At 39.1% G+C, this 16,781-nt stretch overlaps 3 protein-coding genes across 4 annotated transcripts; 1 reads left to right on the top strand and 2 right to left on the bottom strand.

The window, feature by feature from the left end:
- Window positions 1–1,308, top strand: LOC111802557 (uncharacterized). The gene has a single exon (XM_023686966.2). The coding sequence runs from the start codon at window positions 241–243 to the stop codon at window positions 1,066–1,068; it is 828 nt and encodes a 275-aa protein (XP_023542734.1). The 5' UTR covers window positions 1–240; the 3' UTR covers window positions 1,069–1,308.
- Window positions 1,309–1,872: 564 nt separating this feature from the next.
- On the bottom strand, window positions 1,873–5,473 carry LOC111802594 (uncharacterized). Its single transcript, XM_023687021.2, has 2 exons — window positions 4,994–5,473; window positions 1,873–2,344 (listed from the first exon to the last, which is right to left on the bottom strand). The coding sequence occupies exons 1-2, from the start codon at window positions 5,312–5,314 to the stop codon at window positions 2,162–2,164; spliced, it is 504 nt and encodes a 167-aa protein (XP_023542789.2). The 5' UTR covers window positions 5,315–5,473; the 3' UTR covers window positions 1,873–2,161.
- Window positions 5,474–13,244: 7,771 nt separating this feature from the next.
- On the bottom strand, window positions 13,245–16,246 carry LOC111802566 (LisH and RanBPM domains containing protein). Of its 2 annotated transcripts, none has more exons than XM_023686979.2 (7): window positions 16,087–16,246; window positions 15,718–15,834; window positions 15,339–15,498; window positions 15,112–15,218; window positions 14,232–14,363; window positions 13,900–14,056; window positions 13,245–13,581 (listed from the first exon to the last, which is right to left on the bottom strand). In XM_023686979.2, the coding sequence occupies exons 2-7, from the start codon at window positions 15,766–15,768 to the stop codon at window positions 13,460–13,462; spliced, it is 729 nt and encodes a 242-aa protein (XP_023542747.1). In that variant the 5' UTR covers window positions 15,769–15,834; window positions 16,087–16,246; the 3' UTR covers window positions 13,245–13,459. The 2 variants fall into 2 exon arrangements, with proteins under 2 accessions (XP_023542747.1, XP_023542748.1); XM_023686980.2 differs by having other exon boundaries at window positions 15,718–15,823; window positions 16,087–16,242.
- Between the last annotated feature and the right edge of the window lie 535 nt (window positions 16,247–16,781).

The following is a 16,781-nucleotide window of genomic DNA, read 5'->3' as shown; positions in this document are numbered from 1 at the left end:
ACATAATTTAGCTTAAATCCCATGATAATGATAGCCATTTTGTGTTGGGGCCTGCGGGGGAGATCCCTTTTGTTCTCTCCTTGCGTGAGTGCGTGAGGTTTCACCAGAATCAGAGCATCCATTTCTAACTTCTCTCACTTTCCACTCATCTTCTTCCTCAAAACCCGCAATGATTCTGAACCTTCTCTGACTTTCAATGTGAATCCCCATCTCTGTAACTGCAAACCCATTTTGAAGAAAATGGGTTGTTGTGTCAGTTCTTCTAGGTCTTCTAATTCATCCTCTCCGCCGCACCATTCTGGATCTGGCTCTTCCTATCCCAAACCCACCGCCATTGGAAACAGAGCTCCTCCGCCGCTGGAAGAAGAGTCTGTCAAGGAAGTTCTCTCCGAAACCCCCAAACCCAAATCGTCGTTTGGGGAGAGGAAAACTGGGGAATCCTTCTCTGGGAGGATCAATGGCGGAATACCCATTCACCCGACTGAAGAAATTTCTGAGGTTTCTGACGTTTGCAGCTTTAGCGAAACGCTGTCTACTACGACTGTAACAGAGAAGGTGGATGATTACGAAGAGATTCGTCAGAGGATTTCCAGATCTCCGGCGAAATTGCCCAAAAGCCGGCCTAACTCCGATGATTGGGTTCTTGGGAGGGATAGACAAGTGGGGAAATCGCCAACGAGAAAATCCAATCAGTCGCCAGGCCGGATTAACGGCGGAACTGTGAAGTTGGTGCAGAGCAGAGACATGGCGCAAGGACTTTCCCGGCGGAGTTTAAGGCCGGAGCCACGCCTGCATAACAGTACTGAGAATTCATATCGGCGGTCGAGATCCCCTGCCACCACCCGGATCGACAGCGTAGCCTCGAGAACAGCGGCAGGACGGAGCCCTTCTGTCCGAAGATCCGGAATGTCGCCCGGACGGGAAGCAACCGGCGGAAGAGATTATTCCCGGAAAGAAACAGGGCAGGCTCAGCCTGCACAAAACGAAACGATTGAGGGAAAATGGCCAACAACAAACGAATCCCTCGATAACCCACTTGTTTCATTGGAATGCTTCATCTTCCTCTGATAGAACACGACGGCGTAGTTCACCGGACCGTCGAGCAGTGCCATTCAATTTCCTGTACTCTGTTTTTGTGAGTTCTTCAACGGTGGGGTTCCTATTTTTGGTCTGGAAATTGTAGTAAGCTGTAAATAATGAATGTCTGAATGGTCAATTAAGGAAACAGGCCGTATTGGTTAGGTGAGTCTCTGTTTTCTCTTAAAGTGAATCTCTAGCAATTATGCTACAAATTTGCATCTTTTTTCTTGCTCTGTTTCTCTCTCTCTTATTTAATATCTAATTTCTGGGTTGCTCTGTTCCTTAGGCCACAAAAATGGATATCAAAGATTTAGTTAGTGTTAGCTTTACACATGCTAATCAGTTCTTATGGTATTCCAAAATGAACAAAGCAGCTACTAATGGGCTCTGTTTTTCTTTATGGTACAAACACTCTGAACTCTCAGAACTAGCTCTTACATCAGTTAAAGACAAAAAGGAAGAAAGAAAAAGTAAATTTGAGTCAGCCCAGCGATGATTTCTGAATCGAAGAACAGAGTTTGAGTGGAAACGAAGGATCGATCACCATCATTAACTTACTTTCTTCAGCATTGGTAGTAACAATTCTTCTAACATTGCGTCTGACTTTTGCTTTTCTGCATATGAACCGACAAAAAAACAGAGCAAGTCCAAAACTGGAGAATTTAGACAAGATCCATGAGAAGAAATGGCTGTCATCTATAAGATTTTGTGTATATGCTGTCATTTTCTTGGATTCTCTGGCTTAATAATATACAAGGAAGAGTATCAATCATTTGGGAGTTTATGAACTCATTGATCTTTAGCAGAGACGAGAATTTTAGCTCAAGAGTTTGAATTCAAAGCTCAAGGAATTCATACATATCTCGACATTCGACGTTCGAAGTTCGCTTGTACTCGAAAACCATTTTACATTTTCTATATGATTGCTGAGGGGATGAAGCCAAGAGCCTTGAAAGAGATAAAAGCTAAACCTTGTGGGAGGCATAAAAATGTGAAACTTGCTACCTTGAAGGAGGGTTGTGAGGGTATGTACAGAATAAGAACCTAAGGAACCTCTTTCTCATGCTCGGTTCGTTTGAGCTTATAAGGAGCTTGAAGTTTCAGTGAAATGGGAGCTGGTGGTGGCGTAGGATATGGTGTTTTGTTGTAGCTGTGGCCATGGAATTCGTTCCGGGGGAGACGGGACGGGAGCCGGGTGAGCAATGTAGGTTGGAATATGATCTCCAGGCATTAGTACTGAAACTCCATAGGAATACACAGTCATCTGCATATAAACACAACAAAAATGAAGTGATACACAAAGCTAAAGACATAAAAAGCCAGCATATCAGAAGACAGCCAACATTGTAGTGCTCACTGCTCAGTGTAGCAAAGTACCTACATGTTTATGTTTAGGAGTGATTTAGAACGATGAAAATCACTTGCTGTCCGATCGAAAATAACTAGAAACGGTACGATAAAAGTGATTTTGACCATTATAAAACTACTCCCAAGCATGCACTAGCTCAAGTTTGCACTTGTATAAGGGTGCACTTACGATCGAGTCCATACATTGCTCGTAGCTTCGTCGGTAAGTTAGATAGATCCAAATGTTTTGTCTTTTGATAGGAACTATAAATTGAAATGGAAACTAAATGAAAGCACTGCAATAGAGGTGGATTCACCCAAAACTAAAATGGTAAGAGCCTAAATCCACCCGTAGTAGATATTGTCTGAACGTGTCTGTTAGAGAGAGATTTTTACACCCTTACAAGGGATGCTTTGTTCTCCAATCCACTCTCCTTGGGGGCCAGCGTTTTCGCTGGCACACCGTTTGGTGACTGGCTCTAATACCATTTGTAGCAGCCCAAGCCCACCGATAGCAAATATTGTCCGCTTTGGCCCGTTACGTATCACCGTTAGTCTCACAGGTTTAAAACGCATATGCTAGGGAGAGCTTTCCACACCTTTATAAGGGATGCTTCGTTTCCCTCTCCAACCAATATGAGATCTCAAAATCCACTCTCCTTAGGCGCCAGCGTCCTCACTGGCACACCATCTAGTGATTGGCTCTGGTACCATTTGTAACACAACCCAAGCCCACCGCTAGTAGATATTGTCTCATTTAGCCTGTTACGTATCATTGTCACCCTCACAGTTTTAAACGCGTCTGCTAAGGAGAGGTTTACACACTCTTAGCTAGAAGGAATGCTTCGCTCCCTCTCCAAAAGTGTGGGATCTCACAAAAACTACTATCCAAATTCTAGCTACCTCTCAAGCTCACTCTATTTATATCCACACAACTCTAACAACTTCTAGGTAGTTACAAATATGTCTTTTTATGTTCTTGAGTACACAAATATGCACTTGTTAGTGTCCCAAACATATACCTACTAGTATCAAGCTCGGTGATTGAGCAATTAGACAAGACCACTAGGTAGGCCTTATATGTTTCTTAGAAGGCTGCAAGACGTATCCATAGGTTAAAGATGGGTCGCATGATAATAATTATGAAATGTTATCTTATCAACAAGGTTTGGTGTGAGATCCCACTTCGGTTGAGGAGGAGAACGAAACATTCTTTGTAAAAGTGTGAAAATCTCTCCCTAGCAGACGCATTATAAACCTTGAGGAAAAGCCCGAAATGAAAAGTTCAAAGAGGACAATATCTGCAAATGGTGAGCTTGGACTGTTACAAACGGTACTAGAGCCAGACATCGGAATGCCAGCGAGGATGCTGGGCCCTGAAGGGGGTAGATTGTGAGATCCTACATCGGTTGGAGAGGAGAACGAAACATTCTTTATAAGAATGTGGAAACCTCTCTCTAACAGACGCATTTTAAAAACCTTGAGGGGAGTTCAAAAGAAAAAGTTCAAAGAAGACAATATCTGCTAGCGGTGGACTTGGGCTCTTACATTTGGTCAGCATTCTTCATTTGTCACAATGTAAGATTTCAAAAATTACATTCTAAAGTCTATTCTTCGTCTATCAAACTTGATTGTTCGAGAATATGAACGAAACAAGGTTTTTAAAACGTATTTGCTAGGGAGAAATTGTCACACTCTTATAAAGAATGCTTCGTTCTCCTCCCCCAACTGAGATCTCACAATCCACCCCCTTTGGGGCCCAACGTCCTCGCTGACACTCGTTCCCTTCTCCAATCGATGTGGGACCCCCAATCCACCCCCTCGGGGTCCAGCATCCTTGCTAGCACATCGACTCATGTCCACCCTCCTTTGGGGCTTAGCTTCCTTGTTGATACATCGCCCGGTGTCTGGCTCTAATACCATTTGTAATAGCCAAAATCCACCGCTAGCAAATATTGTCCTCTTTGGACTTTCCCTATCAAGTTTCTCCCTTCGAAGTTTTTAAAACATGCCTGTTAGGGAGAGGTTTTCTCCCCCACCGATATGGGACCTCACAAAAGAACTACCCAGTCCTTGCCTAGAATCCATAATTAGGAGACAATGATGTGGTGTGATAAAAACTCAGTGCTCATAAACAATACTGCAGAATTCAGGAAGAAAGCAAGAACTACAAGATAAACTTGAACTTTCAAAACTGCAAGGTACCCTTTAAAATTGTAATTTGGAAGGAAAGACAAAGATAGACACAAAGCAAGTTGTTCTGATATCAAGTCCTACAACATGGGTTGTCTCAGTTGACAAGTACAGGACCAGAATTTTTCCATTTTGAATTCAAGACTTCAAGAACTTTGACCAACAAACACAGACATACAGACAGAGATATAGAAGGATTTTGAAGAAGGGCCATCCCAAATGAGCAACAATGGCATCCCCATACAGCCAACTAAAGATAGAACATACAACAATCCAACAACAATGAACAAGAAGCACCTCAAAAAAATTTGCCAAACACAGCATACTCTAAAAAAAACTGCAGAAGAATTAGGCACAAATTGGGGAAACTCACTTTGGGCGAGGGGTGGCCAAGCTTTGCAGCAAAACCCATCTGGGCCTCAGGGTCAAGGTGGCTCCTCCGGCCACCGTCGTGAGAGAAAGCTGAGGGAGTGGGTCGCAAAAACCTTTCAAAGATAGCCATAAGCAAGAACATTGAGACGAGAATGGCGGTAGCAACAAAACCAAAAGAGACAGCATCAACGGAGTTGTCGAAGTGCCTCCAGTGGTCCTGTTTCTGGACGTCGAGAGGAGCCCCAGTTGGGGACCATCCATAGCTTTCCTCACCCATAATGCGATGGTGAAGAGTTTCAGAGAAGTTTGGGCGATTCGGCATGGCTGGTGGTTTTGTAGGTCATTGTAGGTGAATTAGGGAGAGAAAATGGGAGGGACACAGAGCAGTGAGGCTTCTGGGTGTTATCACCAACTTGAGCAGGTACTGAAGTTGTAATATAGGCCCCAAACAGAGAGAGAGACAGAGAGGGTGTGGGCTACCATCACACCAACACAGTTTAGCGGAGGGTGAAAACAGAGCTTTGGAATTTGGATTGCTTTCTTTGGGAATTTGTAATTCCACTGTCACTTTTTCTTCTGGGTGTTATCACCAAGGGAAAGCTAATAGTATCGGCTAGCGATGAACACATTAGACTATGTGCCTGCGTTCAAGGACTCTGGTCTCGAAGGGGGATTGTGAGATCCTGCATTGATTGAAGAAAATCGTGAGGCTAATGCAATCTCACATCAGTTGAAGCTGACAACAATATGTAACAGACAAAAGCTGATAATATCAACTAGTGGTAAGTAGTCAATATCTATTAGTGGTGGGCAGATCGGGCAGTGTGTCAACGACCGAGAATGTGGGCCCAAAGAGAAGGAGGTGAATTGTGAGATCCCATATCAGTTACAGAAAATCGTGAGACTGATGGATGTTGGCTCCAAAGGAGACAAGAGGTTGAATTGTCATATCCGACATCAATAAGTGAAAATCATGAGACTGACGGATGTTGGGCCTCAAAGGAGAGAAGGAGGTGAATTATCAGTTCTCACATCGGTTGGAGAAAACCATGAGGCTGATGGATGCTGGGTGCCACGGTCATGCTTGTCCAAATACGCTGCCTAGAAACCGCGATTGTGACACTGGGCCCAAAGGAGAGAAGGGGTTGAATTGTCATATCCCTCGTCGATTAGTGAAAACTGAGAGAATGGGTGAATTGTCAAATCTCACATCAGTTGAAGAAAACCATGAGACAGACGTACGTTGGATCCCAAAAGAGAGAAGGAGTGAATTGTCACATCGCACATCGATTGGAGAAAACTATGAGGCTGATGGACGTTGGCCTCAAAGGAGAGAAGAAGGTGAATTGTCAAATCCCATCTCGATAGGAGAAAACCATGAGACTGATGGACGCTATGTTAGGAATCACGACTCTCCACAATGGTATGATATTGTCCACTTTGAGCATAAGCTCTCATGGCTTTGCTTTAGGCTTCCCCAAAAGGCCTCATACCAATGGAGATAGTATTCCTCATTTATAAACCCATGATCTTCCACTAAATTAACCAATGTGGGACACTCCCAATCCCAATAATCCTCAACAATCCTCCCCTCGAACAAAGCACACTATAAGCCTCCTATAAGCCTCCCCTGAGGCTTATGGAGCTCTTGAATAGCCTCCACTTTTGACTACACCTTCGAGGCTCGCCATTCTTTGTTCGATATTTGAGGATTTTATTGGCATCACACTATAAGCCTCCTATAAGCCTCCCCTGAGGCTTATGGAGCTCTTGAATAGCCTCCACTTTTGACTACACCTTCGAGGCTCGCCATTCTTTGTTCGATATTTGAGGATTTTATTGGCATGGTTAAGTTTAGGGCATGGCTCTGATACCATGTTAGGAATCACGACTCTCCACAATGGTATGATATTGTCCACTTTGAGCATAAGCTCTCATGGCTTTGCTTTAGGCTTCCCCAAAAGGCCTCATACCAATGGAGATAGTATTCCTCATTTATAAACCCATGATCTTCCACTAAATTAACCAATGTGGGACACTCCCAATCCCAATAATCCTCAACACGCTAGACTCCAAAGGAAATAAATGGTGAATTGTCAGATTCCACGTCAATCGTAGAATTATGAGACTGACAATCATACATAACTAGTCGACAGGTGGATGGTCTCATCAACTTGGAACAGTTAAAAAAATTTCAGCTCCCTTAGCCGAGGAATAATAATTTTTATTTGTATTATTGAGACCGAAAAAACGTCGATAATAATTAATAAAATGATGGTTCCTCAGAGGACAACACATAGGCTGTAAAATGGGCCAACATTGGGCCCAGCCCAACAACTCACTCCTCCTTCCCCCAGCCTTTGGATCGACTCCAATTTCCCATTTACCCCTTCAATTCTCATAAAATTACATAAACTGCCATTTCCCCTCCAACGCTTCTACACTAAATTAAATACTATAATTTTATTTTTTTGTCCTAAGACAACTTGAAAAGGAAAAAAACTACCATTATTTAATTGGTTTTAAAAAATAAATAATAAATAATAAAAAAAAAAAACAAAAAAATTATCTTTTTGGCCTTTGGGGGAATGGGTGTAACTTAAAATATCATAAAAATAATTTCAAAACGGATATATTTTTAATAAAAAATCTAAGAAATGGTTTTAAAATTAATATATTTTAATAAAAAGTTAATAAAAAAAAATCGGAGTATTAAAAAAAATCCAAAAAAATACACGCCACGCCGACATACGAAGCCCTACAAAATTAATTTATAAATAAATAAAATAAAGGTTCTAGATCCGACTCACCTTGTTTGCGGACCGAATCCCATCAAACCGGACCCACACTCTCACATGCCACCGTGTCGGGTCGTGTGCCCGGGCCGAAAGTCGCACCACTAAAAATCCGACACGTGGAGAAACTATGAATAATAAATAAATAAAAATAAATGGGTGGGGGACAAAAAAGGACTGCACTGGTACAACACGTCAGCTTCAGTCCAGCTTGTCAGACCGTAGACAAACATTTGGAGCATCAAGTTCCGTTAGATTGTCTTGTAATTGTAATCAACGGTTCAGATCTTACCGCGCGGTGGAGAATGGATCCTAGCCGTTAAAACAGTCAAAAGGTCCACGAGTCAATTTTTTTAATATATTATTTATAATTATTTAAATTTGAGAAATTAGAAAAAATATGAAGTGTGTTGAGTGTGAGTGAGACAATAATGTAATTTCTAATTAAAAAAATAAAACTTTGGTCCACCCTTAAATGTGACATATTACTTCAAAATTTTTGCGATCGGAATTGTAACAGTGATTTTGTTACAATTCCGATCACCCTTAAACGTCACGACTTAAATAGCATATAATTCAGGGTAGGAAGATTTCACGACTATAGTACATTTTAGGGTATTATAGCCGTGACAGGTGTATGACCATCATTCACACAGTGATCACTCAAAACCCCGAACACCCTCTTTTTCTCTTATTGTCGTTTCATTCACCTATCGTGTCAAACTGAAACAACTCAAATATGGGTCATTGTTTTAATATGTTTTCAACTTATTGATTTGAAATTAAATTTGTATCGTAGATTCAACGTTAGTCGTCGAGACGTGATAGCGACCGTGAATAGAGGTAGGGTTTGGTTATGGTTATGGTTGGGTTGGGTATACTTTATGCATTAATCTTTTGTTTGGGTGCAGGGAGAGTGAGAGACAGGGCGGCATTGTTTTTTCCTCTGCTTTTGATGGGATGGGCCCATAGCAGGCCTAGCTGTTACGGATTTGGGCTCCCTACCAACACCAGCCCTATCCCTATGGGCTTAAGTGTACGAAAAGCCTTCCCATGGGCCCCATTCAATCCCTTTTCTCTGGCCCACCTTAGATATTGTCCTTATATATAAGTTTATTTATATGAACCCGACCCGTCCCCTTAATCGAGGCTCAACTACTTTTTCTTTTGGAGTCCTTTGTTCGACATGTGGGGATTCTATTGACATGGGTAATTTAGGGCATGACTCTGATACCATGTTAGATGAACACGACTCTTCACAATGGTATGATATTGTCCACTTCGAGCATAAGCTCTCATAACTTTGATTTGTGCTTCCCCAAAAGGTCTCATACCAATGGAGAGAGTATTCCTTCGTTATAAACCCATGATCATTCCCTAAATTAGCTGATGTGGAACTTTCATCCAACAATGTTAACCCTTTTTTCGACGAATCTTCTAAGGCTGAATCGATCGGGCATACTTCCCGACACAAAAACCGGAATTGAAATAATCTTCCCGGGTAGGAAAGAACTAAAAATATATTAAAATTTTATTTTGAAAAGAATAATACAAAAGGAGTGGTGGAAGATTGGGAGGGACCTTTGTTTGGCTCAATAATTCAACTTTATGAACTTAACATTATTATAAACCATGCCTATTAGTTACAATAATGGATTTTATTGTATAAATCATGCTTTTTGGCTATGGATATAATTTAATAAAGAAAAAGGGCAAAAAAATTTTAAAAGTGATTTTTTTATTTTTTTATTTATAGTGTGAAGAAAAGGCAAATATTTGAGGGAACAAAAAAGAAAGAAACTATGAAAAAGAACCTAAAAAGAATACCCAATAAAATCCAAAAAAAAAAAAAGAGTCATCAAAAGGTTCAAAATTTAATGGGAGAAAGGAACGAATGCCAGCGAGGACGCTGGGTTCGAAGGGGAGTGGATTGTGATGTCCCACATTAGTTGGAGAGGAGAACAAAACACCAATTTATAAGGGTGTGGAAACCTTTCTCTAGAAGATGCGTTTTAAAGCCTTGAGAGAAAGCCCGAAAGGGAAAATCCAAAGAGGACAATATCTACTAACAGTGGATCTGGGTCGTTATAGAATTGCTCCAAGTAAAGTACGCTTAACCATGGGGTTCTTATGATTGAATCATCGAAAAAGGAGTTTAATCATTCTATCCTCAACATCGCACTCATTGAAATATGGTATCGGATGAAAATGACAACATATTTAAAGGAAAGGGGTGACTTTTGAGGGGACAAACAGCAGCCAATAAAGTGTGATATTAACTATAATTTTATTTATTTCAAATCATTTATTTTGGCTTTTATGAACTTTAATTGATTTATCATTTATGAACTAAATTATATGATACAATGGAAACAATTTCAAAAGTGTGGTATTAGTAACCAATAAAGTTGTAATAAATCTTATTTTTTTAAAGTTCAAAAAAATCAAATCTTTATATCTTTCTTTAAATAATCAATTGCAGTTGTTTTATGATTGACCTTAGGGTGTTCATGTGATCTGATAACTCGACTAACCCGAAGTATTGATTAGGTTCTTTTCGATTTGAATATGGTTGAATTTTTTGAATATCTAAAATTTGGTTCCGTTTGTGGGTCAATATTTTTTTTGTTAGGTCAACCTGACTAACCCGACCAATCCAAAAATAGGGTTAAAACCCAAACTAACTTAAGAACATTAGTAATCGATGTTAGTGATGTATAGTGACTGATAAATATTTGATATTTCAACTTTATGAAATGTCATTAATAACTAAAATTTCAAAAAATTCAAATATTAGTTATTAATGACATATATACAGTAGATAAGTAGGATTTAAAAAATAATAATTAAAAAAGAAAAACGACTAATTCAACCCAACCTGAAAATACAAAGTTAGATTGTGAACTCTATTCGAATTGCTCAAGTTATCAATGTATTCAATTTAAAATTTAGAGTTGGTCCAAAAAAAATTAAACATGGTCGTAGTTTATTGGTCATAGTTCATTATAGTATGGTATAGACTTTTAGTTTCTTCTACTAAGCAACCTACCAATGGTCCAATTGGTCCAAAGACATAAATAGGCTTTCAGCTTGGGCCATAGGTTGTCGAGAAAATCCCACGACCCAATAAACGAAGGAAAACTTAAACTCACTTTCGACGTAAACTTTCATAGATTTTCTTTCGATTTCACTTAAAAAGAAACTGATATCAATAGAGTTGTTATTCTTTAGTTATAGTTTCATATCCCTCACAAAAACTCTGTACTAGGGAAGAAAAAGACTAACACCTGGAATTATCTTGTTGAAAGAAGGAATGGGACTCTCGGGTAGATTAGGTACAAGCTCCCAAGAGCTGGATTCTATATATATTATTCATTTTGGACATAAACCTAACTTCGCTTCAAATATCTCGTACCAATAAACATTGTTTTTAATGCTTATTATCTTTCATCTTACCTAACTTCGCCTAGTGTCCTTGCTAGCACACCGCCTCGTGACTACCCCCTTCGGGGCTTAGCCTCCTCGCTGACACTTCACTTGATATTTGGCTTTGATACCATTCGTAATGGCCCAAACCCACCGCTAGTAGATATTGTCCTCTTTGAATTTTTCCTTAGTTCGGGCTCCGCCTCCTGATTTTTAAAACGCGTCTACTAGGTAAAGATTTCCACTCTTACAAAGAATGCTTTGTTGTCCTCTCCATCAAATGTGAGATCTCACACATTGTTTTCAGTACTTATTATCGAATCAACGTAGATCTTTGAGTAAAACATTTCGTATGGACGAAGGAAATTGGGAGCACAAAAAAAGGAAAAAGCAAAGGGATGGGTAAGAAAGGTGAAGAAGAGAAGAGAAGAAAGAAGGTGAAAGGGGCATGACAGAAAAGCCCCACAAAGCTATGAAATTGAATTACCATGGTTGATAATGGCTTTAGTTAGAGACAAAATAGTAAGGATTGAAAGAAGAAAAGCAAAGACAAAGAATTCTTTTTGATAGTGATTGATGAATGAAGAGGCACCCTCCCTCATTTATGCCTGCTACCCCTCGTCTGTAGAGACTGTAAAATCCAACTCCTCAGCCTTATTCAATTAGAACTACCACTACCACTCCCACTGCCAGTCTCCCTCTTTAGCACACCACAAAATCATATAGGCATCAGAATATTGCCACCCACTATTAATATCTTATATCAACTCTTCCCTCGTCCTATTCAACTGTGAGATTCCACGTCTGTTGAAGAGAAGAACAAAACATTCTTTATAAAGATATGATAAATTCTCCCTAGCAGACACATTTTAAAAACTGTGACGAAACCCAAAAGAGATAGCCCAAAAACAACAATATCTGCCAAAGTTAGATACCGAACGATGTACTAGTGAGGAGGTTGAGCCCCGAAGGGGGGTGCCACATCGATTGGAGAAAGGAACATGTGCCTATGAGGATGCTAGGCCCGAAAGGGGGTGAATTGTGAGATCCCACATCGGTTGGGGGAGGAAAACAACACATTCTTTTATAAGGGTGTGAAAACTTCTCCCTAGCAGACAAATTTTAAAAACTTTGAGAGAAAGCTCGAAAGAAAAAGTACAAAGAGAACAATATCTACATCAATTCTCCCTGATGAATGACCACATGGTAGCAACATTTAATTTTGTTGCATATAGTTCTAATTTGTCTATATCATACATCATATGGTTTGCTAATATAATGGGTTAGGAAATTACCGTTTCAATCAAAGCAGTGGCTTCTACCAGAAGCGGCAGCACCAGCAGCCAAGCCAACAACAGTTTCTGATAGTGATACGACATTGGAGAGGCTCTCTGCCCACTGCACCTCTGCGCCAACCATGTCCTCTTTTCCCCACCTCTCCCCCTCCTCTTAATGATAGAATTTTAGCCTTCATTCCAACAAGCTTGCGCTCTACTCCTCCCTCTCTCTTCAAAACTCCAACGCTTTTACTTATAATATATGCATCTTCTCTTCTCCTCCGATCCAAGCAGTATAAGGGAGTGTCTCTCCTCATTTACAACACCCTTTAATTTATCAAGAAATCTGCAGCCATTTCTCTGGGGAATTTCATCGAACGGGTCCTGCGCGCTCGGGATGAAACTGAAGGGCAGTAGAGGGCTGGCTGGGATGAATGCCTACGGTAAAAGACAATGTATGAGTCTGTTCTGGAGGGTGAGGGCGGCTTTAAAGAAGGCCATCAAGAATGGAAGCAAGCGGCCACTAAGGTTTCAGTACGATCCTAGTAGCTATGCTCTTAATTTTGATGATGGGCACACCAAAGTCAGCGAGGATATTGATGATGCATCCAAATATGAACACTTCAGAATTGTGGCAATCCTTACAATTCCGCCATGTGGGTTTATGTTTTTTGGGTCAAATCTGAGTGATGATTGTTTGCACATAGCTTGTTTCCTTCTAAGTAAGGTGAGTAAGGTGAGCGGGACAAACATGTTGCACACAATTTGACACTTGAAGAATAAAGGTTTGATAATCTTTTGTACACAACCATCTTAGCATTTGAGGCCAGTAATGTAACTAAGGAAATTCTAAAACGAAGATGATGAAAGACAATAAGGAAACTACAAATGATCAACCTACGTGATTTTATTTTTCTTCCGATCAAACACGCTGAGAAATCTCTTTCACCGTTCTTTTGGAAGACGTATTCAAATAGGAGGATCTTCAAGCATAGCCGTGGATAAATCATTGATGCGAGGATACGCTGCTTTCTCATCGAGTTGGTCCTGTGCCCACATTAACATCTTCAACAAGCTTGGCAGCTTCGGATCTGTAAAACGACAACAAATTGTAATTTGTTAGCCATAAGTACACTAAATCAGGTTGCAGGTGAAAACTAGACTGTTCTTGACTTCTTTTGGTCTGCCATTGATGCGCCTGCTTACTCAAAATACTATCATGTCTCTGTTAGAGTTGAGATCAAAATCAATGATTTTGTTCGAGTACTGATATTAACCAAAGGTTCAATTCTCATTGCCATGTGTTATTATTGGACATGGCAGAGATCTAGCAGCATTTCTCAAGTAGGAAAGAGAGTACTATTTTAATGTTATGCACTTCAAATGCAAATGGTGGCAAGAATTTTAACCTTTTTCATGACTCTGACTTGTTAAGATGGCTGCATTAACTTCACTTGCTGTCTTCAGGCGCTGAGAGATGTCCAGAAGGTCTCGCACCGGACAGTTGGAAACATCTTCAAAAGCAAGTAAAGCAACTGTTCTCTCCAACTCTTCCAAGAAGCTTTGCTGAAAGAAGTAAAAGGGTTATTTTGGAGAGCAGGTGAAGGTGAAGGGAAATCCACAGTTGAAGTGTACATAAGACATTTCAAATGTCAACGAGTACATAAGCATTTATATACTTTATTGATCTAAGCTACAATATGATGATAGAAAGGTGGAAAGCGAAAGCCACATAAATTACATTTTCTTCTCCCCTTGGTGCAAGCTCCTCCTGAGCAAACTCAAGAGCTTCTTCTACTTTTCCATTACGAATTAGTTCGATCAATCTTTGCTGTTGGAGATGAAAAAACAATTGGGGATTTGTATCCAATATCTGCAAGAGAGTTTACTTTAGACGTGTGTTTAGATAACATAACATCAAGAACTGAAGAAGGAACATCAAACCAACAATATCCAACTATTTTCCAGTTACCATATCAAACTTAATCAGATAGCTGCCATGATAGCAACGAATGATATTTATTTGTTCCGTGTGTGTGTACTACTATTTTCCTTTCTTTAAAAAAGTTATTATTGTTCGATAAGATGATTGGGAATCCAACTTCTCAGTCCATACATATTTACGACTCAAAAGATCACTTAGGCTCAAACCACAAATGGAGTGAAATCACATCCTCAGAAAGGAAGGAAAAAGAAGAAAATCTTATTGATAATTTCTTAATCGATCATTAAAACCCGTGTCATCAGTTCATCAAGCTATATACCATGAGTAGATGCTAAAGAGACCACTAGCATCTAATATCACAAGTACACACAAGATTTGGTTCAATGAACATGAAAATTACAAAGACAGGGAAGGCGGTAAGTATGTTAAGGACATTGATTGGTAGCTGGTCTATAGCATATAACATGTCATAAAACACTCAAATTTCCAAGTGAAATTAAGAATATTCATCACAGGAAGCCAACAGCAGTTAAATATTTTCATGTTCCGGGTATGTGCACAAAGAGAACATAACAAAAGGCTGCAGAGCATAATTCGTCCTATACGTTTATTACTAAAGATCTTGATGAACATCTATTCTAACCACCAAACAAAGTTTTTAGTGTAGGAATCAAACCTCGGGATTCAAATCATTCACTTTCTCAATTGCATCCTCAACATTACCGCATTGTACAGCCTTCTTGACGGCCATTCTATCCGTTATGGTCGCAAGATCGATTTCTGCTATATATCCATAAGGAGAAGCAAATAGAAAGGCAAATCTCAAGAACACCACATAAATCAACATTCCACATAAACAAAAATGAAAAGAGGGCCTTAGTTACTGAATTAAATAATGGATACGCTCAGCCCCAGACTCCATCCGAAATTTCTCAGCTGCATCAACATAACCTTCAGTGACAAGGAAATTCATTACCAATTTATTCATGTCTTCTTTCCTAATCTTCACGTCGTTAAGCTTCTTCTCCCACTCTTCCCTTGTAATAACTTTCTTTGACGTGGCCTGAGAGAGTAAAGTAAAGGCCGAATCATATTATGGGGGGAAAAGAACTATAACAAACTATAAACCTATCCGAAGAAAGAATCTTGATTGAAAGATCTGTAGCCCTTTCAGTGGTGATCTCTAAATTCACTTCCTTAAAAGAACACTAAACTAGAATAAAAAACAAAAGGCTGTGTTGTTTGATTATGCAATCAAGAATGTGCGTTTGAAGTCATATACCATCGCTTCGTTTTCTGCAAATTGACGAATCACAATCCAGAACAATGACATCAGTGCGCTGCCTTCAAATCCATCGATTTATACACAATCAAAACCGCAAACTCACCTAGAAGAAATCTGAGATTAAAAAAAGAAAAGAAAATCCGATTACTGATATCATAATCCGACGCTATTACAAACACTAGCTTACTCCAAATACTACTCTCAAGCTCCCAAGAACAAAAATGGAACGACAAGAGAACAAATCTGATTAAGGAATTAGGCCCTAATTCCACTAAATTTAGAGAGACGAACAAAAAAGACTAGTCGAAAACTTACAATAAATCCAACAAACTCATTTCGGAGAAAAAATCACGAAGAAAATTGTACCTCTGAAAGATAAATTACTCTCAAAAGGTATCAATCAAGAATCTTCGCTGCTCCCAGTGGATTGCAAATGGCGTTCCGGCGATCCTCAAACGCTGGCAGTCGGGGAGTTGAAATTCTCGGAGTTAATGGATCCGGGTCTGGGCTTCACGGGTCTTATTCGGTTCCTTTCGTGTCCGCTTCACTCAACCAGGCCCAGTCGACTTTGGTTGCTTGTGAATAATTAAATCCTTTATATAAATAATAATATATCCAATTTTTATTTTCCATTTTAATTTTATAAATATTCCAACAAATAATTAAAATATCTAATTACTCTTATCTTATAGTATTATTACTCTTTTATTTTCTGAAATTGTTAGAAAAAGCTAATAATAATTCATTATTCATTAAAAGTCACGCACTAAATAGATAAAAATATAAAAAATTAGGAATTAAATTGTAATTTAACAAAAAAAAAAAAAAAAGTTATTATATATTTTAGAGAAAAAGAAATCATGAAATATATTACACAAACTCATAAAAGAATAAATTGATTCAAAACATATTTTAATAGTTTGTAACTAAGATATAAATCATGGTATAAATATTAAAAAAAAAAACTAAATTAATATTAAAAAAAAATGCATTTTACGTTATTAAAAATATCGAATTTCAAAAATTTTAATAATACATTTAATTAAAAAAAAAAAAAAAAA

This window comes from Cucurbita pepo, chromosome 9 (genome assembly GCF_057944985.1).
Source record: "Cucurbita pepo subsp. pepo isolate OVF chromosome 9, ASM5794498v1, whole genome shotgun sequence".
NCBI lineage: Eukaryota > Viridiplantae > Streptophyta > Magnoliopsida > Cucurbitales > Cucurbitaceae > Cucurbita > Cucurbita pepo.
The sequence above is the reverse complement of the archived record's forward strand: the minus strand, read 5'-3'. Positions and strand labels throughout refer to the sequence as shown.